This window comes from Chlamydotis macqueenii, chromosome 22, assembly GCF_036417535.1.
Source record: "Chlamydotis macqueenii isolate bChlMac1 chromosome 22, bChlMac1.mat, whole genome shotgun sequence".
In the NCBI taxonomy this organism is placed as follows: Eukaryota; Metazoa; Chordata; class Aves; order Otidiformes; family Otididae; genus Chlamydotis; species Chlamydotis macqueenii.
The window spans coordinates 2,563,118-2,586,465 of record NC_141577.1 but is presented as its reverse complement, the minus strand read 5'-3'; the positions used below and the strand labels follow the sequence as shown (position 1 = coordinate 2,586,465).

Genomic DNA, 23,348 nt, shown 5'->3' with positions numbered 1-23,348 from the left:
GCTGAAGCCCGTGGCTGCGCAGCCGGGGGTACCATAAGGCCCCGCAGCTCTGTTCCGCGCACGGCCCCCCCCGCCCAGGCCCGTGGCCGCTCGGAGCCCCCAGCCCAGGCCCAGGGCCGCGGCTTGCGCAACGCGCGGCTCCCCCGACCCGGCTGCCGTCCGACTGACTCCACACACAGCCAATCGCAAGCCGAGCTTCTTTCGTGACTTCGCCTCCCGCCTATCAAATTGTCCAATCAGCACACAGGAGGTTAACGGATTATCCCGTGCCAACGTAGGCGATCAAATGAGCCAATCGGCAGAGGGCAGGTTCCTTACCAATGAGATCAAAGAGTTACCGAAATCGGGACGTGCTATTGGTGATTCCACCTGTCGGTCATTGCCGCGAAGGCTGGTGGTTGGCTACCGGGGAAGAGGGGGTGGTTTCCGGGGGCGGGGAAACTATATTAGGGGCGGACAAAGGCGGCGGCGAGGCCGTTCAGCTCGCCGCCATTTTGAGAAGCGGGCTCTGAGGAGCAGCGGTTGCGGCCGGAGCACTCTCCTCCTCCTCCTCTCCACCACCAGCACCACCATGTCGCGGGATCGGTTCCGTAGCCGTGGCGGCGGAGGAGGCGGTTTCCACCGGCGCGGCGGCGGCGGTGGCCGCGGCGGCCCCAACCATGATTTCCGTTCTCCGCCACCCGGCATGGGCATGGGCCAGAACCGCGGCCCCATGGGGGGCGGCCCGCAGGGCCCGGGCGGCCCGCCGGGCGGAGGACCGAAGCCTGAGCCTCCGAAGCCGCCCGCATCGACCTCTGCTCCGCCTTCCTCGTCCTCTTCAGCCACCGCCACCACGACGGGGCCTGCCGGCAGCCAGGCCGGCCCGGGCGCACCTCCACCGTCCACGCTGCCCGCGGGGCAGCCGCCGCAACAGCAGACTCCGGTGTCTGCGCCCTCCTCGGCTCCCTCCGGCCCGGGGGGGCAGCCGCAGCCCAAGCCGAGCCCCAGCCCCACCCCAGCCGGCGGCCCTAAGAAAGGACAAGGACAATCGCCCGGCGGCGGGCCCAAGGGACCGGGCGGCCCCCAGCAGGGGCCCGGCGGACCGCACAAGGGCGGGCCGGGGCACCGCGGCGGGCCGGGCGGAGAGCCGCGCGGCCGCGGGCAGCAGCACCAGGGACAGCAGAGCCTCTCCTCGCAGCAGCAGGGCTCGGCCGGCAGTGGCGGCGGCAGCGGCGAGAAGCTTTCGGACGAGGTGAGTCATGGCCCCCCGCCTCCGCCCCTGCCCCCTCCCCGAGCCACAAGATGGCGGCGGTCGCGGACGGGCACGGCGGCGCCGCGCGCGCTGGCCGCCATCTTGAGGGGAGGAGCGCGGGGGGCGGGGGGCCCGGGACAGGGGCGGTGGTGGGCGCAACCGGGTTGCGGGGAGGCCTAAACGGACTGTGCGTGTTCCCTAGGTGCCTAGGCAGCTCCCGAGTGCAGCCCGAGGGGTCTGTGGCAGTTCGGGTTTGTATTTGTGCCCTGGAGGAGCTCTGGGCTTCCTGGCGGGAGAAGGCCGCGGCTTGGCGGTGCGGCTGCACGCAGTGACGGCTCGAACTGCTCTGCTTCGTTGTAGGGATTTAAAGCAAACCTCTCTCTTCTGAGGCGACCCGGGGAGAAGACCTACACTCAGCGTTGCCGCTTGTTTGTCGGGAATTTGCCTGCTGATATAACAGACGAAGACTTTAAAAGACTGTTTGCCAAATATGGGGAGCCAGGAGAGGTTTTTATCAACAAGGGGAAAGGCTTTGGATTCATTAAATTGGTAGGCTTTCGTACTGTACGTGTGCCCATTTAATTCTCACTAAACAGTAAGTTACAACTTGGTTTTCTAAAACTGGCTCTTAAACTTCCCTTAGGAATCTAGAGCTCTTGCAGAAATTGCGAAGGCAGAACTGGATGATACCCCCATGAGGGGTCGACAGCTTCGTGTTCGGTTTGCCACACATGCTGCTGCTCTTTCAGTGCGTAATCTTTCACCCTATGTGTCCAACGAGTTGCTCGAGGAAGCTTTTTCCCAGTTTGGTCCAGTGGAAAGAGCTGTTGTGATTGTAGATGATCGAGGTAGATCAACAGGAAAAGGCATTGTTGAATTTGCATCAAAGCCAGCTGCAAGAAAAGCATTTGAACGGTGTACTGAAGGAGTGTTTTTGTTGACGACGTAAGTATTTTGCTGCTTAGCACTTTTAGTTTTAAGCTGAGTAAAATCATCAGCTGCCAGTTTTTCGGAATGGAAATTCTTATGGAAAAGTGAAATGAGAATTCTTTTGTTCAGCACTCCTAGGCCAGTTATTGTGGAACCGTTGGAGCAACTGGATGATGAAGATGGTCTTCCAGAAAAGCTTGCTCAGAAGAATCCGATGTATCAAAAGTAGGCACTCTCTTTTGGTGTAAAGAGTGTATAATAGTAATTTTTCAGAAACAGAATTCTTTGGTTTTTGGGGGGGTAGTAGTTTGGTTTTAGATAATGCAGCGTACTGGTTTGTTTAGTATATTCGCTAAGCATTACACAAGCAATTTCCTACATTGTATCACAGAGAAACAGTAAAGCCTAAATAGCAGGGCATGGTTTTTGGTGTATGTAGAAACTCTTGAAAATTGGACTTCAGCTGTTCGCTCATGCTGTTGTTGAGAACTGTTTCTCCCTTAAGGCGTATCTCGTGTTGATGATCCCGTAGGAGATTTACAAACTGATGTTTATGGTATGAAATAAGAAATTAAGAAAAAAATAAACTCATTCCACGATTAATAAAAACGGATTGCCTAGGGATTTGCCTTATAAGCTAACCACTGGGTTTAAAAGAGTAGGTGCGAGTCTATAGGAGCCTTTCCTTAAGTAGCAGTTTTAGGTTAGGATCTGTATGTTAAACCTGTTTGTTGTGGAAATTATATACTTTCCCAAATCACAAAAGGAAGCGAAGCGGGGAGATGCAGTCAGTCTTGCTTGTGTGAGAAAGTGTTCAAAATTACTTGCTTTGATCAAAACCTATAAGTTTAGAGGCAGTGTCTTTGAAAACTGTAGCTTATAAAGCTTTTGAGCTTTCCTAGTTTTGTTCCATTAATTACTGAATCTTAGACTCTGGTTTCTTTATATGACAAAATAAACTGTTGTCCCTCAAGCATTTTAAAAACTACTTAAGTTAGTGAAGATTGTTACTTGCCGTTGACACGTAGTGCTTTGGGTGAGTCGGCACTGAAAAAAGCCATCTCCATATGCTGCTGTTTTGAGCAGCTGTACCTACTTGGACAAACGCCTGTCTTGTTTGAGAATTTTGTACCTGGTGGTTGCCAGGACTGGGGTGCCTAAGGAAGCTTCTGAGAACAAAATAAAGATGTAGTAGAACTGTAAGTGGGAAGACTGGCTGGATGTGGTAGTACAGGAGTCTCTGTATTTGCTGCGGTAGTCATAGAATTTATTTATATAAAATACTGCTGTTTAAGTTCGTAAAATGCTGTTACCAGCGTTCTTTCGCAGGAGGTATTCTGTCACATAGTTGTAAGGTAGCATTTCAACATTGCCTTTGATGTTCCCTGGTAATTCCACTTACGATCTTTTATTGACCTTCAGTTTCCAGATTTACCCAGTCTGAATGAGCACCTTCTTTTCTGCAGGGAAAGAGAGACTCCTCCCCGTTTTGCTCAGCCTGGCAGTTTTGAGTTTGAATATTCCCAAAGGTGGAAATCTTTAGATGAAATGGAAAAACAGCAGAGAGAACAAGTGGCAAAAAACATGAAAGATGCCAAGGACAAACTTGAAAGTGAGATGGAAGATGCTTATCACGAGCATCAGGCAAACCTCTTGCGTCAAGGTGATTGGCTCTGAATTCTCTATCATCTTTTTGCTTTAAATGCTAATTTAAAGGTTTAATGAATAAATTAGTTTCCTACTGCTGACTTCAGAATTTCAGGCCTAAAAAAGCAGCTAGCAGTTTTTCAGTTTTAACTTAAATGAAGTATCGTTAAGAGTAGTAACATTCAGAAGGTAGCTGTCTGCCATAGTGCAAATGAGGTTGGTCTAATACGAATCTGAGCTTAAATCTGCAGTGAGTTTGTGAAATATCTGCTGACAAGGTTCATTTCTGCAGACCTTATGAGGCGTCAGGAAGAGCTGAGACGTATGGAAGAACTCCATAATCAAGAAATGCAGAAACGCAAGGAAATTCAGTTGAGGTTGGTTTGGCTTTCATGGTTTTTTTTTTCCAGTGTTACATTTGGTTTTTAAATGACTCATATATGAAAGTTTTTATTTTTTCAAGAAACACCATTGCTGCTTCAGTTTGTGTATGAGAAATTGAACTGCAGTGTGAGTTTTCCCTTGAGTATTTGAGCATTGTGGAGTATCTTTTTTTGCTTGAGTGTAATCATTCAGTGCCTTCTAAAATTACTCGTGCAAGTGATGTTGATGAGTGTTGAACCTGTTATGCTCCTGGGGTTTAACAGTCTGCTTTGGGATGATCAGGCAGGAGGAGGAGCGTCGCAGGCGGGAAGAGGAAATGATGATACGTCAGCGAGAGATGGAAGAACAAATGAGAAGACAGAGGGAAGAGAATTATAGTAGAATGGGTTACATGGATCCAGTAAGTGAAATCATGATGTTTTTTGGATACATTACCATGCTTAGGAATTTTCTGGATGTATTTTAAAGATTGATGTGTTTTACTTCCTTTATAATATGATGTCTTTGTGTAGGCGAAATGGTGCTAGTTGACTGTACGTGTGCTTTATCTCCTGAAAGGTATGGATTTCAGTAGTTGGGTATCCATGCTAAAAGTTGTTTCTTCTATGCAGAGGGAGAGAGACATGAGAATGGGTGGTGCCACCACAATGAACATGGGAGGTAAAGAATTTTTAAATAACTACTTTATGTGGTCAACTTAGCAATTGTCAGAATATGATTATATATTTCTCTTTCTTAGATCCTTATGCTTCTGCAGCCCAGAAATTTCCACCTCTTGGAGGTGGTGGCGGCATAGGTTATGAAGCTAATCCAGGAGTTGGCCAAGCAGCCATGAGTGGTTCTATGATGGGAAGTGACATGGTAATGTATCCTGTGGTGGCTTTAGTTTAGCACAAGGGAAATGCCGTGGTTGGGAATTGCCAGTGTTCGGATGGTTGTGAAAATTTCACTGTTAACTGCTGACTTTCTCCTCAGGTGTTTAGCCTGAAGACTAGTGCGGCAGTATGTAGTACTAGATTAGTTCTTAACCATTATGGTAGCTTACACAGTCGGAAGTTGTTTGTAAGTGAGTTCAAATGTGCTGTTAAGCATATTTGCAATTAACTCTGACTTTATTTGACTTTGGAAATTCTGCGTCACTGGTAGGCTTGGAAGGATTTTTATAAATTCGAGATAATCTGATGAATTTCCTAATAAAAATACATAATGTAGTTTTTCAGTAATTTGCCATTCTGTACTTATGGATGAGATTTTTGTTCTCCTTTCCGATGTGTAACATTGCATTTTTTTTTGGGCCTTCCAAGCCTAGTTAGGATTGATGCATGTTGGTATGGGATGCTGTTAGTTCAGAAATCTGCGCTCATGTCTATTTAAGCAGCAGATTGACTTAAGTCATGAATGGTAAACAGCATAACACTTACTCTGTATGCTGATGTTTGCCATAGAGAGCAGAAATGCTGTTTTTTAGCTTTAGGCACGTTCCAGTGGTCCTTGACTGTAGCCATTTTGTGGTTCCTGTCTCGCAAAGGAATGATAGCCCATTCTTGTTTTCCTGTGTTGGGCATGACTATATAGGTAGCGTTTGTTAAAGCTATGACATACCTCATCCTCTGAGGTATATTTCCAAACCGCACTATTTTTGGCACACTATACGTGTGAACGGGCTTTGAGCCTGCTTGGTGTTAGCACACTGAAGCAATATGGATGTAGATTAAAGAAATGCTTAATGGGGAGGAAAGAAATCTATGTTGACTTAGGTGGCGATACTGGTGTGCTCTCACCCTCCTGAAAGGGTGTACCCTCTGCAGCACAAGCTGTACTAAGTAATTTTTGGGTGGGTTTAGGCCTCTGGCTTAATGTGGTGAGCTACCATAGTAGCTTGTCAGGTATCTTCTGGTTTTTTTGGGGAACTGTATCTTCGGAATGATAACTCTGCAGAGCATCATTGATTCAGTAGACAGTGCCGTTGGCCTTGATGTATCTATATAATCTACTTATATTTAAGCAGTTCCTAAGTTTCCCGTGAACAGTTAGGCAGTCTTTGGTGAGTGCTGTGTACATTTTTCTCCTGGAAATCACGGTACAAGTGCATGCTGAACTTGTGTAATACTTGAAAATGTGATATGGTCAAAAGGTGTGACAGTAAGATGGTTTAACTGTCTTGAGTTTCTTAGGATGGGGATCTCTGCCACACAGTGCTGTCACAGTTACTGGGCCGATAACTTTTAAACAGAATTGGAGATAAGCTGCCATGAATTGGGCAGAAAGAACCTAGGTAATCTTTCTGAAATTCCTTTCTTGGAAGGATAGAAACTGACTTTCAGAAGTCAAGAACTTGAAGTGTGAATTTTCAGTTGCAGATATTTTTTGTAACAAACAACCTACCATTGTTCTGCTACTCAGTAGTGGAAAAGTTGATTGAAACGAAAGTTTAAAGCTGTCTTCGACATTATAGTTTGTCAGTTCTGTAGACTGAATGCTGATCACAGCTACTGATACAGTAACTGAACGAAGTACGTGCAACTAGAGGTACTAGTAAAAAACCTGAAGTCCCTTGCTTTATTGCAGGGAATTTAGCTTTTGCATCTCGGTGTGAAACCTTCCAGTGCTGTGAAGTTGTGAATTTTCCAAGAGCTTGTGGTGAAGGTGGGGTGGGAAGGGGGAGATACTGACTGGATGCACACAACTCGTTGTGCATAGTTCTAACTCAGAACACTGGATAAATTGTAGTTCTCTGAACACATTTTGCATATTATACACCAGCAGTTGTGGAGTACGTGAGATTTTAACAAATGCAAGTCTTTTGATCGAGCAATTGTGTTGGTTAGTAAATCACTGGTCATTAGCTTTTTTCACATTTTTTTTTTCTTCTTGCAATCCAGTAGTGCTCACAATCAGTTTTGGTTACTGCCTAAGGCCTCTGCAGTTTAGTCAGCAGACCGTAGTCTTAACCCCATCTTGAAAAGCCCATGGTCTCTATTGCAGCACATGCCATTAACTGGTGAGTAGGCATTCTGTTTACAATGGCATTTTACGAATGTCAGCTCATACTGCCAGTGAACTGAAGATACTTTCTCTGGCTAGGCTTATTTGGAGATGACAGTGATGTAATCTAAGCTTTTGCTGCACTAAAGGTGAGAAGTTTGCGAGCTATTTGCCTTAACTTGGTTGAAAATTGCTAGAGCTCATTTGGAAAAGTCGTTAATTCACATCTGCACTAATGCTTACATTTCTAGCACTGCAGGGAGGATCTGTTCTTTGTAACAGATGTATGAGAATGCATCAAGTGGGAACATACCTCAAGGCATGTATTACAATAAACTAATTTTTAAATTACCCTTTTTTCCTTTCTATGTTCCCGGTACCTGTGGATCGGCTCAATGGTGATTGTATCGACGAACCTTGACTGCGGAACCTTCTAAAAATATATACTTAACACACATGGACATCAACTACATTTAATGAACTGTTAATTCTGTTCCAATAGCGTCCTGAACGCTTTGGGCAGGGAGGTGCGGGGCCTGTGGGTGGCCAGGGTCCTAGAGGAATGGGGCCTGGAACACCAACAGGATATGGTAGAGGGAGAGAAGAATATGAAGGCCCAAACAAAAAGCCCCGATTTTAGATGTGACCTGTAGTTTCATTCCAGTTTGTTTTTGTCTGTCTTGTTTAGACACCAACTTTTTAATTCTTGCATTTTAGTAAGAAAGCTACGTTTTTATGGATGTTAGAAACTTACTGACCTAATATTTGTAAGTGGTCTGTTTGGGCGAGTACAATTTAATTATGTAATGCAGTGTTTCAAAACAAATTTAGCTGTTTTTTTGATGTATAACGTCCCTAACTTGATGGCAGTGTACCTTGTGCCACTGAATTCCCAAAGTGTACCAACTTTTTTTTACTGTGCTTCAAATAAATAGAAAACTAAATGTAGTAACTCTTCTTGCCATTCGTGGTTGCACATACGAGGCTAAGTACCACACCTTCCACAGTAAACAGTCTGAGTAGAGGTCGAACTAGACCAGGGTGTGGAACTGGAATGAAGAGTGAGATCTCTTCCCGTAATGCCTCTAGCTTAAGATTGGGTCAAATAGCCTAACTTTCCAGTAGGTGCAGATTTTTTTGAGCATTAATTGTGCTGCAATAAGGAAGCAAATGGAAATCTTGCAAGTGCTGTGCGATACAGTAATTAAAGCTATACTGCAAGCATTGCAGTAGGTAATGAATTTCATATTTTAGCTATGGATAGTGGGGTGGTGGGATGGTAGCACTTACTACCTTGGCAGTTACTGCTTGGAATCTTTCAAAGACTTTAAGCAGAAGACTAGCAATGGTTATTTTAAAATAAATTAATAGAATTACTTGTATTGGCTGACTTCCTAACTAAAGGATTGTTAATGTGATATTTATATGCTCTTAAGCTGTCTGAGATTACAGGATCTGGCCTTACTCCGTATTGTGTACTTACCTGAAATTGCTTGGCAAAAAAAACCAGAAGTGTTACTTGAGTGATTAAGGTTAACTTGCTTATGTCCTCATGCTAATTGAGTGGGCTAATTTGCATAGTTCGGAATACAATCATTTGTGTTATGGGGACTGCAGGAACTATTCTTAAATCGTGTAGCTGGTGGGCAAATCCTAAAAACCTGTATGTAAAATACAGAAATTAGCTTGCTTGCATGATGGCTATCGCTCTTTTATTATTGATGTTTGGAGATAATGCATCAAAAGTAGTATCTGAATCTGGAGTTTAATAGTTAATACTGCGCAGTACAAATAAACTCCCTTTAAGGTTCTTTTGTAGAAGATTTGATGAATTCGTTAGCTTGCTGTTCATTTTGTTAAGCACCAGAAGAATTTCAAAGCATTCTGGACTCACTGATAAGGTAGTTGCTTTGCTTATTACTACATTGTACCAGATAAGCTGGGAACGTGACTTCCCAGTGCAAAATACCTTGGTGTTAATGCAGGATACGTCAGCCTGCTTGGCACAAAGTAGGTTAACTTAGTTTGGCTTTACCTTCACACGATTCCCCAACTACCAAGCATTCTGTGAGTAGCTTTATTCTTCCAAAGATCTTTCCATTCCTTGTGTTAAGCATTGGCTAATTCTAAATTCTATGCTAAATTTTCTCTGTGGTTAAAACTTTGGTGTCAGATTGCAGTATTTTAGAGTGCAGATGATCCTTCTTGAAGTACTCTAAGTGCTGTTACTCCTTAAATGAAAAAATAGCATGTCGTGAAATGCTGATACCAGGTAACACTGAATATTAAGCACACTAAATAGCAACTCAGTTTGGGGAATGCATCTTATTTTCCCAGAAAAGTTTGGGGGTTGCTAACATGCTACAGCAATGAATTGCTCTTCAGGAAATTCTGAATTGGCAGTTCTTAAACTGCGGGCCAAGTATTTGGGAGTGCTTGTATTGGACACTTAGTTTAAAAATCAGCAGTACCGATGCAATTTGCTTTATTGAAGTAGTGTTAAATAATGCATGTGTTTTCTGGAAGGGTGTTCATGGGACACCCGCAAAAGGTGAAGGTGTCTGAGATGGGGAATTCTGAACCTAAACATTAAATTAATTTTTTCAGTTTATTTTTCAGATTACATGTCATTCTTTGTTAAAGAGATGCTGGTGCATATCCTAAAGTATGTTCTTTTGTAGTTCTGTAACTCGGAAGAGTGAAGGATGCTGATGTCCTTATACCTTACAGAGGTTGTCTTTTGGTACCCCTGTTTTGTACGTAAGCTACTGTTGATAGGTATTTAAAAACAGCTGAGTTGCAAAACCATTATTAGTAAATATATTGAAAGATTTGGCAGTTTTCAAAACATTTGGAAGTTTGGTTAAATCTGGCTTTGTTTGTAGCTACATAAGCAGAATTTGTAAACCAAGTTCTGCTTTGAGTTGCATGTATTATACAGGCATGTGATTAACTAGACAAATTCTTTTCCAGACCTTTTAAAGGTGGTGTCTTAAAAGCTGGCAAACATATCCACTTTAAAATCTGATACAGTTGCTAAATGTGGGAGGCGAGAAAGTTACGTTCCTTTGATCTGTTTCTATGAAGTTTTGGACTTTTTTTCATAAAATCAGATTTATCTAATTGAATCTTTAAAACCATTGAGAAAAGTGCTTTGGTCAGACCTGGTTTTGGATGGTCTGGATCACGTAACACATTTTTGTACTGGACTTGGAGGACACTGGCTGCAATTTAGCTTGCTTTACCAAAATTGAGCCCATTTTGACACTTAGATCTCTTAAAAACCGCAGCATGTAGAAACTGGTATTGTTATACATATATCTTCACATTTTCTCAGAAATGAACATAAAAATAATCTTACCTTCTGGTGTAGACACATTACACTAATCACTTATACAGCTGATGAGAAACTGAAACTGCTTTTGAGATATTGTGGTATTTTTGTGGTAGAAAAATTCTTGGCTTCTCCTTGGCAACCGTTTACTGTGGCAGCAAGTTTTTGCTGGAGTTTGAGACTGCAATTTACACTTAAAACTAGTGGCCTGCTACAGAACTGCACTTAGCCAGCATTTCTGCAGTTCATAACTGTGAGGAACGTAGTACCACAAATGGCAATGGACATTAGGACCCGGATGTAGTATTCCTGCTTGCTCCGAGATTCTCATTGCCGACTGCGTACAGGTAGGTAACAAGCAATATAATATAACTTGGTGACTTTCTATGTAATCTTATACTGTGGGTATTCTGACATCACACTTCTGACTGTGGAATTACAGTGCAGCACTCTTCGTACCTGTATGTTAAGCTTGCATCAAAGCTGCGTGGTTTTCGGTTTAAGCTTTGTCTTGTTCAGAGTCAATAAGCAACTTACTGTGATTCTTAGATAAGTATTTTCAGACCCGATTCCTTTGTACATATGACTCGGCTGGTGTGGATTTTTCTTAGTTCTGATGTAACGAAGATACTCTTAAAGGACCTCTGTGGGGAAGAGGGACTGTGATCTTACACATTTAACTAGTCGACTAGGTGCTGTTGGTGCCTAGAGAAGAACTGTTTAAACTTTCTGTAGTGACAAAACGGCCCATCTGCAGCGCATCCCTTTGTAGAGTCTTGGCTCAGTAGGAAATGCGTTAACGATGGCTGCTCTAGCCTTGCGTGCACTATGTGGTGGTCACTTTAAGCTTGCTAATACAGTCAGCTTTGAGATTGGTTTGGAATATTTTTGAGGACTTCCAAATGAGTACTTGAATTAATATCCCCGTGAGTAGTTTCACAGAGCTTATTGGGCATTTCCGTTGTCTTTATTTTAATCTTTGATTGACAGGCATAATACATTCTTCTGCCTTTAATTGACAGTGATGAGATTCTGTATTTCTGCCTCATAGAGTCTTCTTGGTAGTGTAATGCTCAATTTCATTTTTCATCAGTCTTGGGAATGTAATTCTAAACTCTTCATTACTAAAATACTGAATGTCGTGTTTCAGGATTAACGTGCTTACATTTCCAGACATCCAGACATGCTGATCTCCAGCTTTTTTACATTAGCTCTTGAACCTGAATTTCAAGCTCCCTTATTTCAGCACATGATCTAGCTCTTGTCTGATGTTCAGTTTATTTCAGAGGTGTTGTAACGTGTTTTCCCGCTTGTTCTGCAAAGTTCTGCTTTGCGTACTTGTTTGTGGTATTATTGTCACATTCGGGACCCTTCTGTGTTATCTTCCAGGCAAGACTCTTGCTGGTGAACAGGGGATCTGCTGGACAGCCTTGCCCTCTGCTGTAGCTATCTCTTTGTGTTCCATTGAAAGCTTGACAGCTTGAAGTAGCGGCTGCACCTTAAGATCATAACAACAGGTCTTTGGTTACACCACAGTGAGTGTAGCCGAACTCTAGCTAGTCAAGCAGTGACACTGCTTATCACAAAGTCAGTTTGGCTTTTTTGATGGCTTACTCTTACCTGTGGCTAGAATTCAGTAGCAAAACTGGTGGCAGTATGCGTACTGTCGTGTAGCAAAACTGAATTATTAATCTTTCAACCAGTGCTCAGATCTGACTGTTTTTTCCAGTGTGCTCTGGATACTTGACTTGACCTGCAGGAATGTCGTGGAGGGGTTATTGGCACATCTGCCTCGTTCTACGTACTTTAGCAAGTTTTTGACACTCCTGGAGCAAGCAATTTGTGACTGAACCATGGGTCTCATACCAGCTCTGACTGTCTGCAGTAATGAAACTTGGTGTGGTAGCTAACTTAAAAGCAAATAGTCATGTCTGCTCTAAGTCAGTCTGTAACACGTGGGAACAAGAAGTGACATTAAAGTGCTTGCATTGTGTTTCATCTTGGTTTTACCTGTGTATGAAATACACTTTTTCTCAAGCTTACCTGAAGCTCAGAAGTGTGGTGTCAGAATACATATGCGTACCTGCTAGGCCCTCAGATCCAGAAACTGGTGCTGTCAGGAAGAGAGCACAGCATATAGCGTGTATGGGGGCTTTACTGTAACATTAAGCATACAAAGTGTTGATTTGCTTGCAGTTTTCCCCATAGCTAAACACCGAGGCCTGTGAGTAGTTCTAGGACTGGAGCAGTAATGGGGTTGCATGTCTCTGTTAATCATTGCCAGCTGCAGTGACATGATCAGGAAGGCCAGTGTTTTGTTCCATTATGTCAAATGAGGCTAAGCATGTTGGAAAGGATGCATCAAAAGTATGCTGTTCTGGGTAATTACATGGTTTCTTCCACTACTACTAGCAAGTTTGGAATCGGCTAATTAGCTTCAGATTTTTTTTTCTCTCCATACCAGCTAGTGGGACTCTTAAATAGCTGCTTACTGGAAAAGGAAATAAGGGGAGGATTGGCCTTCTCCCACCTCTGTCATTGCTGCTAGGTAATGATTGACACGTTAGGACTTGGCTGTGCAATCCTGCAGTGGTCTGTGAACACCCCATCTATAAATGTTGCTTCTGAACACCAGTACTGAAGAGCTAACTGGGGAGGGTTGGGAGGAGTGTGCCTATAAGTGGATCTGGAGTATTAAAAGGATGCACAAAGATATAGTATCCCTTATGCATGGTGTTTGTTGCTATGGCAGAGAAAACAAAACGTGCATACTATGCTTCTGCTCCTGAGGGCCATGATAAAACCCAGGTGGTGGGTTTGAGACTAAACTTGAACTTCTCCCTGCCTGGTCAGACCCCATGGTGTGAACTACCTCCCAGCTAGAGGTGTGCACAGAACCTTGTACTCCCTCCCTAGCTGCTGACCGTTGCAGTTTGCCCTCAGCTTAGCTATATAGCAAAACGGGGGGGTCTTCAGATGGGAAGAATCCGTTACCGAGAATAAAAGCAGTAGACTGACAATGCTAACCTCTAGTGTCTTCCTTTTGGCTTTTGAAGCACTGCTAGGAGGCAGGGACATTGCACTCCTTCATGAAGGGGAGGAAAGAGGGCATTGCTATAGGAGAGAAACTAGGGTAAAATGGTAGAAGTAGCTTGACAAAATTGTTAATGCCTTCACATAAGGGATAGTATACCTCTGGCTGCAATCAAACTTCGTTCTGCTCAGACTGGTGATTTACGGTTTGTGCTCAGACAAGGTGCAGTTCTTCAGTCAACTACCTGCATATTCTTTCATCTCTTTACAAGTGTTTAGGCTAGCCTATTTCTGCCCCTTATTTTTCCACTTAATATTTTGGAATAATTTGTAAATTCCCCCTCATAACTAATCAGTCCATGTATCTTAAAACCTTATTTTTAAGTTAGTTTTGAAATGGTCAGAATTTCTGTGTATTGCTATAATAACAACTTCAATTGTTATCCTTTAGGTGAAGATGAAAGCTGAGTGAAACTGGAGTGCTCATCTATGGGAAGTAAGCATAACTTCTAGTCTTGTTCTGAATGGGTGAAAGAGTGGAGGCTTCTGGACACTTGATGTTCAGTCACTGAGTAACTTTGAATTGGTGAATGCTGAGAAATCGGTACGAGTGAATATGTGAAATGCGTATGGCAGAGCTTGGTACCTGCTGTCAGGCTCTGGGGTGAAGCACCCAGACTCTGGGCTTGCTATCTTGACAGCAGTGGTTAAAAATACGTTTCTAGATGTGGATTTGTGCAAGCAATTTTTAAATCCCTAGTAGCGTAACTTCTGAATATTTTTCCAGTTTGGGAGCTGAGCATGAGCACATGCAGCACGATGCCCAGTGATATGTGGAGGGACCAAGATAAGGAGTGAACAAGTAAGTAGTTGGTGTCGTTGTACTGCTGTAAGAGCTCAGTAGCCTGTCACCCTGGGATGCGTTCTGTAGTTCCTGCCTGAAATCTGCCCATGATTAATCTCAGTTTATATAAAGTTTCTGAATCTTTCTTTTGTAGAGCCAAGATGTAACCATTGTTTGAGGCTTTTCAGCTCTGCAGCATCAAATAAACTCGGCCCTCTGAATGCTCTAGGTGGTCAAACGAGAAATGACCGTTCTTACATTCAGGCTCCAGTGAAAGGAATGTGAATGGGGTGGGTGATTGTCAGCAAGGACAAAGGGGAACAATAGAGCAGCTGCTTCTCAAATGTTAATCCAACTGAAAGTTGTTTAAAAGCTACTTTTCTGAAATATTTTAATGAACGTTGAACTTTCAAAATAACTTGAAATACAAATTAGCATGTACTAGAGCACAAGCAAATAGCGATTTAGGGAAATAAACTTACTTGCAGAGCTGGAATTAATGAAGTTTCCCTCTAATTTACTGCTTAAACTACAAGGGGGAACTCAAGATATTTAAAAACTTGTGTGAGGAGCAACATGCATTTACCTTAACTCAGGAGTGATGGGTAAGTAACAGCTTAGATGTGCCACAGCTGACCCTGTAAGATGTGAAGTCGCTGAGGTTCAGTTGGTGAACTCTTGATGAATTGTGTGATTTGTCACTGCTGCTCTTGTTTCTAGGGTAATAAAACTCAAAGCCATTTCAGATCTTTGAAACTTAGGAAGCAGATGAAAATGTGAATGCTATTCATTTAACATCAAGTCTGAGAACTTGCCATCCTAGAGAACACTTGCCAGGTGCATGGCCTGTTGTGATGCACTGATTCCCTTGCCATGTGTGATTTCCGCTGGTGTTTCTCGTGTTCTTGCTAACGTGTGCTTTGTGCTTGCAGAAGATGGTGAAGTCAGAATGCAATGAAGAGGAGCCAGGAACATACAATTTTTTAAAAATAAAATATTTACATTTTTTATAAATGACTTGTGCTTTATTGTGTGTTCAATGAGTAGGCAATCTGTTCAGCATAACGTGATATGGATGAATTTGAGAAACTGCCACAAACGAGGCCATGGAAGGGGACACGGAATGTGCTCGGAGCAGTGAGAAGGGCTTGCGTCTTTGGATCCTGCTCGGGCGCATGAAAGATAGCCACTTGTAACCAATAAAAAACTGACAAAGACATAATGCAGTATTTTTTCCTGGTGGGTTGTGCCATGGGCTTCCCCTTGTAGTTAAACAGCTCCAGTTTTCAGGGTAGCTGCATTCCTGAGCAGTATGCAGGCACAGCTGCTTTTGCTAAGTGGCTAGCTTGACTTTTTTTTTTTAAATTACACTTGCACCTAAGGCACTTTCTGGAAGTTTCACCCATTCCTTCCCCCATCTCGAGTGCTGTGCACTGCTGTATTTTTAGATTATAGAATTCTGAATGTTTGTGTGCCTGGTTGGTTTTTAATAGTTTTCTTGATGATGACTGTAGTTAATTGTGCCTGAGATGCCAAAGTTAAGGTTCTGTGGAAGCCAGAAAAGTGCTGGGTTTAGCTCTTGCAGCACGAACTGCCATGTATTGCTTCATTTGATTTTTTTGGACAGCTGTACTGTGCATATAGTAGTTCATGCTGTCGTTTATTAAATGCAATCCTCTGTTTAAATATCGGGTAGTTTAATGTGTCAGAGTCGTATGAAATGCTTGAGACAGGTCTGGGTGTCCAGGGGGGCAGGATTAGTGCCTGGCTGGAACATGACTCACCTGTGCCTTACCTCCCAGCCAGGAATTACATTTTGCTGTGGCTTAAATACTGTTTGTTAACTTCCCTCTCAGTTTCACTAACAAACCATAAAGTTGGCCAGAGCTGTTGTAGCTGTGTTTCTGATGTTGGCTCGGTGTTATTTTATAGCTGTAGCTGTAGATCAGCAGCCTTGGTGCTCGCCTGCGCTCCCCCGGTGTGGCGGGGGCTCGGACAAGAGCAGCAGCTGCACCCCAGGCTCCCGCATCTCTGGTGGAGGGGAAGGACCCTGGCAGCCGTGGGGGGAGAGGGGTGGTGCTGCATGGAAAGCTGCTCACTGCTGCTTTTCACTTTTTCATGTAATCAAGTGATGGGGTGCACGACCATCTGAGGTATTTCACTCTTTGCTTTGACTTCTTTGTGGTATTGTCCAGATTCCGAAAAGGCTTCAGAGAGAAGAGCTGCACTGCAATAGCTGCACTGCAAGGGGCTGGGTTTCAGTGTCTTTGTCTCCACAGCTGCTGCAGGCTCACACAGCCTTTTTTTTTTTTTTTTTTTCCCCTCAAATTCTGTTATTTTCCAGTAACTTGTCCTAATTTCTTTGTTGCAGCATCGGCTGCTTCCTCTGTGAAACTGTTTCCAGCCTGAATGTGATTCTTGCATGCGATGTGCTGAACTTCCCCTCTTACATTTCCCTTTGTAAGCAGTGTTTTGCTTTCTGTATTGAGGCAGGGTGTATTTTGGAAAACGGCAGAAAGCACCCCCGATTCTGTGTCTGTCAGCCATTCTCGTCACCTTGTAGGTGACTGTCGCGGAGGTTTTCCTCTGAGGGCTGGGCACTGCGCCGGTGGGTCCTGTGGCTGGAAAAGCTGATGATTTGGTTCTTACCAAGTGTTTCATTAATTAAAACAGAATTAGCGGCTGAGGGCTGGCACGGGGTACCGTGTGGCCGGTGTCCTGTCCCAGTCAGCGTTTGTTTGCCATCGTGTCCTGCTATGAGGGGTTTCTCCCGGCTGTGGTGCCGTGGGGCTCGGAGGTGGTGCAGGTGCCCCCCCAGCGGTTACGGGGCAGCCCTGGGCTTGGCCCTGGCCGCCTGGGAACGGCAAACGCAGCGAAAGGGTTTTGCAATGTTTGCACAAACCCAAAACCGACCTGTCTGAACTGAGTGGGCTCTGCTCTGTGGCGGGGCCGCAATTCCCCTGTGAGAGAGGAGCTGCTGTTTGAGCAGAAGGAAGATCATTTCTGCAGGCGAGCGTCTCCCTGGCTCCCTTGGACAACACACCCTGGCAGCTTTGACAAATGCTTCCTGCGCTAACGCCAACGCACTGAAGCCACGACCCTGCGCTGCAGCTGCCGCAATCCATTGTTCAGCATTTGGGGTTTTTTTTTTTGTTTTTTGTCCTTTTTTTTAATCTTTTTTTCCCCAAGGGGCTTTCTGAGACAAGAAGGGCTGCAGCCTGCCCTGGCCTGTTGCTGTTTATTGTTCCTTGGCGTGCAAGCTGGAGCAGGGAGAAGCTCCAAGTCATCGTGAGCGGCTCCTCGGCTGTGCTCGCTGCGGCAGGCGAAGTGAGCGATGCACTGCCAGGAGTAAAAATAGTGCGGCCATCGGCCGCTGCCGCACCCCTGTGAAGCCAGGCACCCGCGGCAGCCCCTGCAAGATCCAAGCCGGCAGTGCTTCCTGGTGCCTGGGAAGTGATTCCTGCTCTTCCTGTGATTTATTGACATTAAACAAAATCCTTCCATGTGAATTACGGTAACGTCGGGGCTGCCGCGGCTCCCCTTGGCCCCGGCTCTCGCCAACCCAGGGCTGCCTTTCCCGGCGGCCGAGGCGTGCTGGCGCAGGCGGTGACGCAGGCCCGGGGAGCGCGAGGAGGGCGACAGCCATCTCCGTCACCCCAACCGGGGCCTCCCTGGTGCCAAAAGGAAAAAATCTTTCCTGCCTTTGCCTCTTTCACCAGCTTGCTGCGGGCGGGGGGGCTGCCCCAGGGGTCCCTGCAGCCCCTCGCACCGCAGCCCTGGCCCCAGCCACCTTTGTGGGTGCTGGCACGGAGCACAACCGTGGCGAGCGCGTGGGCATGGCACCCACAAAGCCCCAGCTGTGGAGTTTGGGGTTTTTTTTCGCCACTTCTTGTTCACTCAGCTCTGGTTTGGTGGGAGGATGGTGCTGGCCGAGGTGGGGAGGGGGATCACAGCCCCGGGCGGGGGGGTGAAGCTGCAGATTTGAGCAGCCCTTTCCCAGCAGCACCCCATGGCTGGGGGGGGGCGGAGAGGGGGAGGATATCCCTGCTCCCGCCTGCCCTGGCCGGGACGGGGCTGCGGGGGCCGGAGCAGAGCCGAGCGGGGCCGATCCGCCCCGCCCCGGCCCCCGCCCCGCCCGGCCCCGCCATGGCGGCGGCGTTCACGGTCCTGCGCGTCCTGCTCGGGCTCTTCTTCCTCCTGACGGGGGCCGCCAAGCTCTCGGAGCAGCTCTCGGCCGATCTGCACCGGCACATGGTGAGCGCGGCCACGGCGGCGGGGGGGCTGGGGCCGCGGGGGTGCGGGACTGAGCCCCTGGGGTGCTGGCTGAGCCCTTGGGTGGGGGGGGAGTGAGCAGGATGGGGTGCAGGGCTGGGGACTTTGGGGTGAGCAAGCCAGAACCCCTTGGGGTGCAGGATTGAGCCCTTTAGGATGCAGGGCTGAGCTCTCTGGGATGCAGGACAGAGCCTTTCTGGGAAGGGGCTGAGCCCTTTGGGGTGCTGGGTGCAAGGCTGAACCCTTTGGGGTGAGCAGGGGCAGGGGGCTGAGCCGAGCAGGACCTGCCGGAGGGGTCTGTGCCCCCCAGCCCCGGGCTCAGGGCAGCTCCGCTCCCCTCTCGCCCTTCCCAGAAGTCGGAGTTCGTGCGGTTCGCCGAGGTCTTTCCCCTGAAGGAGTTCGGGTTGGCGCCCGAGCCGGGCCGGTACCTGGAGGTGGTGGGCTGGACGGAGGTGGTGGCAGGGCTGCTGCTGGCGTTCGGGCCCCAGCTCCTGCAGGAGATCAGCAACTTCGTCCTCAGCGTCGTCATGATCGGTGAGAGCCCCGTGCCGGGTCTCGGGGTGGGGAGGATGCTCCGGGAGGGACCTCGGTCCCCACGCTCTGCTCCTCGCCCAGGTGCCATCTACACGCTGCTGGTGCTGCGGGAGCCGCTGGCCATGTGCGCCCCTGCCACCCTCTGCCTCGGCCTCCTCCTGCTGCTCAACATCCGTGGGCACGCGCCCCCCCCCAAGCCCAAGTTCGAGTGACCGGTGGAGGGAAGGATGGACGGCTCGGCGCTGGGAAACGATACCCTTATGGTATTTTTGGGGGACGGCATGGCGTCCTGTGAGGTAACTTGCCGCTGAGTCACGGTACGTCCTCTCCTGCCGCTGCCGGGGACGCTGGTGCCGGTTGTCCCCCCGCTGCGGGATGGTGGCCGTGGCACTGCCACCGCCCCGGCAGCTCTGTTGCTAAACTCGCACAACGTGGCCAGTCTTCCTGGTGTTTGGCCATGTCAGGCTGGGGCTGGCTCTGCTCTCCTGGAGGTTTTTGTATTTTAGAATAAAACCTCTTGTTTTTCACGTTTTGCCTTCCTTGTTTATTTCTGCCTCCCCCACGCTGTGGGGGCCGAGGGGACATCCTGGTGCTGGAGGCCCCGGACTCCCGGAGCAGCGCCTGGGGACAAGGCCTGGGGACAGGCGGGAGCTGGTGGCAGCTAGTGCGGGGGCAGACAGCCGGTGCGGAGAGCCCCCCGGCCTCCCAGAGCCACCCAGCAATGTGCCAGGCCAGGGGGGCGACAGCAGCAGTGCGAACCCCAAAATCACATTTGAACCCGGTGCGTCTCCCAGCAAGGCGGCTGGGATGGTTGGGGGGTAGACCAGCTGTCTTGGGATGAGCAGGGCGGGTACAACACCCTTGTACCCCCGGCGGGACCCGAACCACCTTGGGCAGGCACCTTTGATGTCCCAAAGGAGCATCCACAAATTGCAGGACCGGGCAAAGCAGCGAGTTGAAAGCTCACGGGGCTTGGCAGGGTGGGAGGTGCTGCTCCCCCTAAATCCAGCTTTGAAATGAACAAAAGCACCAAGGGCCGGGAGCAGGCGGATTCCAGCTTTGATCCCTTTTGGGCTGGGGGGCGGCATCTCCCTTTTCCCCCAGCTGCTGGGTACAGAAACTTGACCCTTCGCTGCTTTCGTCCCGGCGTGGGTGGGAAAAGGGGCCTGGGAAACGGTCCTAGACGGGGGCTGGGGGCGCCCAGGGGGGCTGGCTGCGCTGGCACCGGTGCGGCCAGCTCCCCCCCGCGTGCCCCCAGCCCCGTCAGCCGGCGTAGGGGGTCTTAGCATGGCTCCAGCGGGGAATCCCCCGTTACATACACACGCAGGTGCTCTCCCTGCTCCAGCTGCCGTCCCACAGGCGCTGACACCCACGGGGGGCTCGGGATGGCGGCGAGGGGGGAGATCGGGCAGCCCCTGCCTCCCCCCTCCCCACTCAGCACTTAAAGCCTCCCCCAGCCTGGCTGGATCAGACAGCGCGGAGCAGCCGGAGGGGACGCAGCCGGTCCAGCCTGACGCGGTGCGGTGAGTAACCGGCTTGGCGTGGGTGCGATGGAGGGCTGGGGGGGCGCGGGGGGCTTCTGATCCTCGTCAGGCTGCGATGGCATCCTCACTGGCGGGCTCTGGCTCCGGTGCCCAGCACCTACCGCAGGCACCAGCCGGAGAGGTTGTCCTCTCCTGCCCAATGTCCCTTCCCTCTCCGCTGCGGGCTGCGGTTGGAGCACGGCTGCTGACTGTCCCCCCATCTTCGCAGGAGCCCGGAATGAACGGCTCGGTGCTGGGGGACCCCGGCGATTGCGTGCCCAGTGACCCTGTGCAGTTCGTGCTGGTGCCCACTGTCTACTGCCTGGTGCTGTGCGTGGGGCTACCGGGCAACCTGGTGGCCTTGCTGGTCTTCCTGCAGAGCGGCAAGGTGAGGAAGGCCATCCGCATCTACCTCATCAACCTCACGCTGGCCGACATCCTCTTCAACCTCACCCTGCCCCTCTGGATCCCCTACTACCTGGCCAGGGGCGACTGGCTGCTCTCGGAGGCTGCCTGCCGCCTGGCCGGGGCCGCCTACTACCTGGCGACCTACAGCGCCGTCACCTTCATGGCGCTCATCAGCTTCAACCGGTACTGCGCGGTGCGGGCGGCGCGGCGGGAGCTGCCGCTGACGGGGCGTCGGGGGGCCGCGCTGGCCTGCGCCACGGCCTGGCTGCTGGGGCTGGGCTGCGCCGTGCCCACCCTGGCCACCCGGCAGACCTTCCCCGCCCGCGCCGGGGCCACCACCTGCTTCGAGCAGCACGGCCGGCAGCAGACGTATGCCTACGCCATGGTGGGCTTCTTCGCCGCCGCCTTCCTGGTGGTGCTGGGCACCTACACCTCTATCGCCCGGGCGCTCTCGGCGCCCGCCGCTGCCTCACCGGGCTCCCACCGGCAGCAGGCGCGTGCCATGGTGCTGGGGATGCTGCTGGTCTTCGTGGTCTGCGTGGCCCCCTACCACCTCACACTGGCCCCCTGGGTGGGCAGCCGCCCCGCCGTGCCGCTCTGCGGCCCCCCCGCTGCCCTGGACGTGCTGCACGCGCTGAGCGTGGCCCTGCTCAGCCTCAACAGCTGCCTCGACCCCCTCGTCTACTGCTTCTCCATCCGGCGCTTCCGCGCCGACCTGGGACGGACCCTGCGCAAGATCAGCCCCTGCCTCCCCCTGTCCCCGCCGGCCCCCGCTGGGCCCCTGCCCGGTGTCCGCGCGTCCTCCTTCGCCTCCTCGTAGCGGGGTGGGCACCGGGGTCCTGCCGGGGGGGCGCTAGGCTGCCTGGGGGGGCTGTTTGGGACCCCGCAGCCAGCCCCGTCCCGCAGCGTGCCCGAGCCTCACACCCGCATCCCACCTGCTCTCAGCCGGGATTAAAAATGAACGAGCCGAGGGCTTCCCCAGTCTCCTTGCCAGCGGGCGCCTGTGCCGCACACCAAGCAGCGCCAGCCGCTCCTGCGCCCCACGGCAGGGCTGGGCGTGGGGCAGCCCCCGGCCCCCCAGCCCCACTCCTGCAGCGGGAGCCTGCGCCGGGGCGGCTCCCGCACCTGTGCCCCCCGCCCCATCCCCTGCCCACGAGTGGGTGGGCGCAGCGCAGCTCCCAGCCGCTCGCCTGCCACCCACCTTCCCGGTGAGCCCCGGCGTGGGCGGCAGAGCCAGCGCAGGGCCGTGGGCGGCTGCGTGGGTGGAAGATGGTGTTTTCCCAGCCCTGGCTGGTTCCTGCCGCCACCGCAGCCTCGCTCCCCAGCGCTGCGTGGACGGGAACGGCGGATGCTGTGCAGCCATGCGGGCTCCAGGGAAGGGGGACAGGAGTGGGGAACAGGGGTGCATCAACTGCCCCCCAGCTGAGGGTCTCACCCTCTGGCACCCTCCAACCCACCGGTGCCTGGGAGGGAAGCGTGCGATGTCGGGCAGCAGGAGCCGGGCTGCCCAGCAGCATGGCACGGGCAGGGTGGCAGCCGTGCAGCGGGACGGCGGGGTGACGCCGTGCCCGCGGGTGATGGGTTACGAAAGGCTGCTCGGCTGCCGGCAGGGCGGCCAAGGTGCGGGGCCAGGCCCCGGGGGGACGGGGTCTCCACGTGCCATGGGAATTGTGCGCCGTTCGTGGCACAACTGGTGTGGTGTGAGCTCACAGGATGCCGGCTGCCCGCTGGGTACCTTGCTCCGGCTCCGTGCAGCAATGCCCGTCGTCCAGCGGTGCCTCCGCTCCGCGCCCGGCCCTGGCCCAGCCGTCCTCGACCACCGCCCCGCTGCTCCCCTTTTGAAGTTCCTATGAAATTTTAATCCTTTTACATAACTGCGCAGGGAGGTGGGCTGAGCTCCGCTCCCCACGTGCAGCAGCAGCAGCCGCGCTGGCAGCAATGCGGGGCGGGGTGAGGGTGGGGGCTCACCCCCCGGGGGCAGCAGGACATTTGGGGGGCTCGCCGGATGCCAGCCCCAGCTCGGGCGGGGTGTCCCGGGGGAGGTGATGGGTGACGCGGGCCATCTGGAGATGGGGTTGGCTTTGCCGAGCTGTCGCGCTGGGGGTGCGGCCTGGATGTGGCCTCGCTCTCCCCGCAGCGCGCTGCCCCACGCCGCCCCGTGCCACCCTGGGGGGGACGCTCGTGTCCTCCAGCCCTGGCCGTCCCGTTGGGAGACCGATGGCG

At 50.3% G+C, this 23,348-nt stretch overlaps 3 protein-coding genes across 11 annotated transcripts; all 3 read left to right on the top strand.

The window, feature by feature from the left end:
* Window positions 1-472: 472 nt before the first annotated feature.
* Window positions 473-15,397, top strand: SFPQ (splicing factor proline and glutamine rich). Of its 9 annotated transcripts, none has more exons than XR_015260887.1 (12): window positions 473-1,231; window positions 1,592-1,780; window positions 1,875-2,176; window positions 2,291-2,386; window positions 3,628-3,824; window positions 4,101-4,185; window positions 4,475-4,592; window positions 4,804-4,852; window positions 4,932-5,053; window positions 13,996-14,040; window positions 14,332-14,406; window positions 15,321-15,397. XR_015260887.1 is itself a non-coding variant. In XM_086764795.1 (11 exons), exons 1-10 carry the CDS (start codon window positions 572-574, stop codon window positions 14,014-14,016), a joined length of 1,839 nt encoding a protein of 612 aa, XP_086620921.1. In that variant the 5' UTR covers window positions 473-571; the 3' UTR covers window positions 14,017-14,040; window positions 14,332-15,397. The 9 variants fall into 9 exon arrangements, 3 of the variants coding, with proteins under 3 accessions (XP_086620921.1, XP_086620919.1, XP_086620920.1); XR_015260888.1 differs by having other exon boundaries at window positions 14,925-15,397; XR_015260891.1 differs by adding an exon at window positions 12,241-12,408 and having other exon boundaries at window positions 14,332-15,397.
* A 3,085-nt stretch (window positions 15,398-18,482) lies between these two features.
* On the top strand, window positions 18,483-19,721 carry TMEM35B (transmembrane protein 35B). The gene is made up of 3 exons (XM_086765091.1): window positions 18,483-18,642; window positions 19,014-19,194; window positions 19,276-19,721. The coding sequence occupies exons 1-3, from the start codon at window positions 18,535-18,537 to the stop codon at window positions 19,404-19,406; spliced, it is 420 nt and encodes a 139-aa protein (XP_086621217.1). The 5' UTR covers window positions 18,483-18,534; the 3' UTR covers window positions 19,407-19,721.
* Window positions 19,722-20,955: 1,234 nt separating this feature from the next.
* Window positions 20,956-21,945, top strand: LOC147598070 (platelet-activating factor receptor-like). Its single transcript, XM_086765278.1, has one exon. It carries the CDS (start codon window positions 20,956-20,958, stop codon window positions 21,943-21,945), a length of 990 nt encoding a protein of 329 aa, XP_086621404.1.
* Window positions 21,946-23,348: the final 1,403 nt, after the last annotated feature.

Excerpts from the sequence above, each read along its gene's own strand:
- LOC147598070 (XM_086765278.1), top strand. The coding sequence starts at position 20,956 with ATGAACGGCTCGGTGCTGGGGGACCCCGGCGATTGCGTGCCCAGTGAC.
- SFPQ (XM_086764793.1), top strand. The coding sequence starts at position 572 with ATGTCGCGGGATCGGTTCCGTAGCCGTGGCGGCGGAGGAGGCGGTTTC. Across the intron at positions 1,781-1,874 it reads GCTTTGGATTCATTAAATTG|GAATCTAGAGCTCTTGCAGA; the intron begins GTAGGCTTTCGT and ends AACTTCCCTTAG. Across the intron at positions 3,825-4,100 it reads GGCAAACCTCTTGCGTCAAG|ACCTTATGAGGCGTCAGGAA; the intron begins GTGATTGGCTCT and ends TCATTTCTGCAG.
- TMEM35B (XM_086765091.1), top strand. The coding sequence starts at position 18,535 with ATGGCGGCGGCGTTCACGGTCCTGCGCGTCCTGCTCGGGCTCTTCTTC. Across the intron at positions 18,643-19,013 it reads CCGATCTGCACCGGCACATG|AAGTCGGAGTTCGTGCGGTT; the intron begins GTGAGCGCGGCC and ends CGCCCTTCCCAG. Across the intron at positions 19,195-19,275 it reads CCTCAGCGTCGTCATGATCG|GTGCCATCTACACGCTGCTG; the intron begins GTGAGAGCCCCG and ends CTCCTCGCCCAG.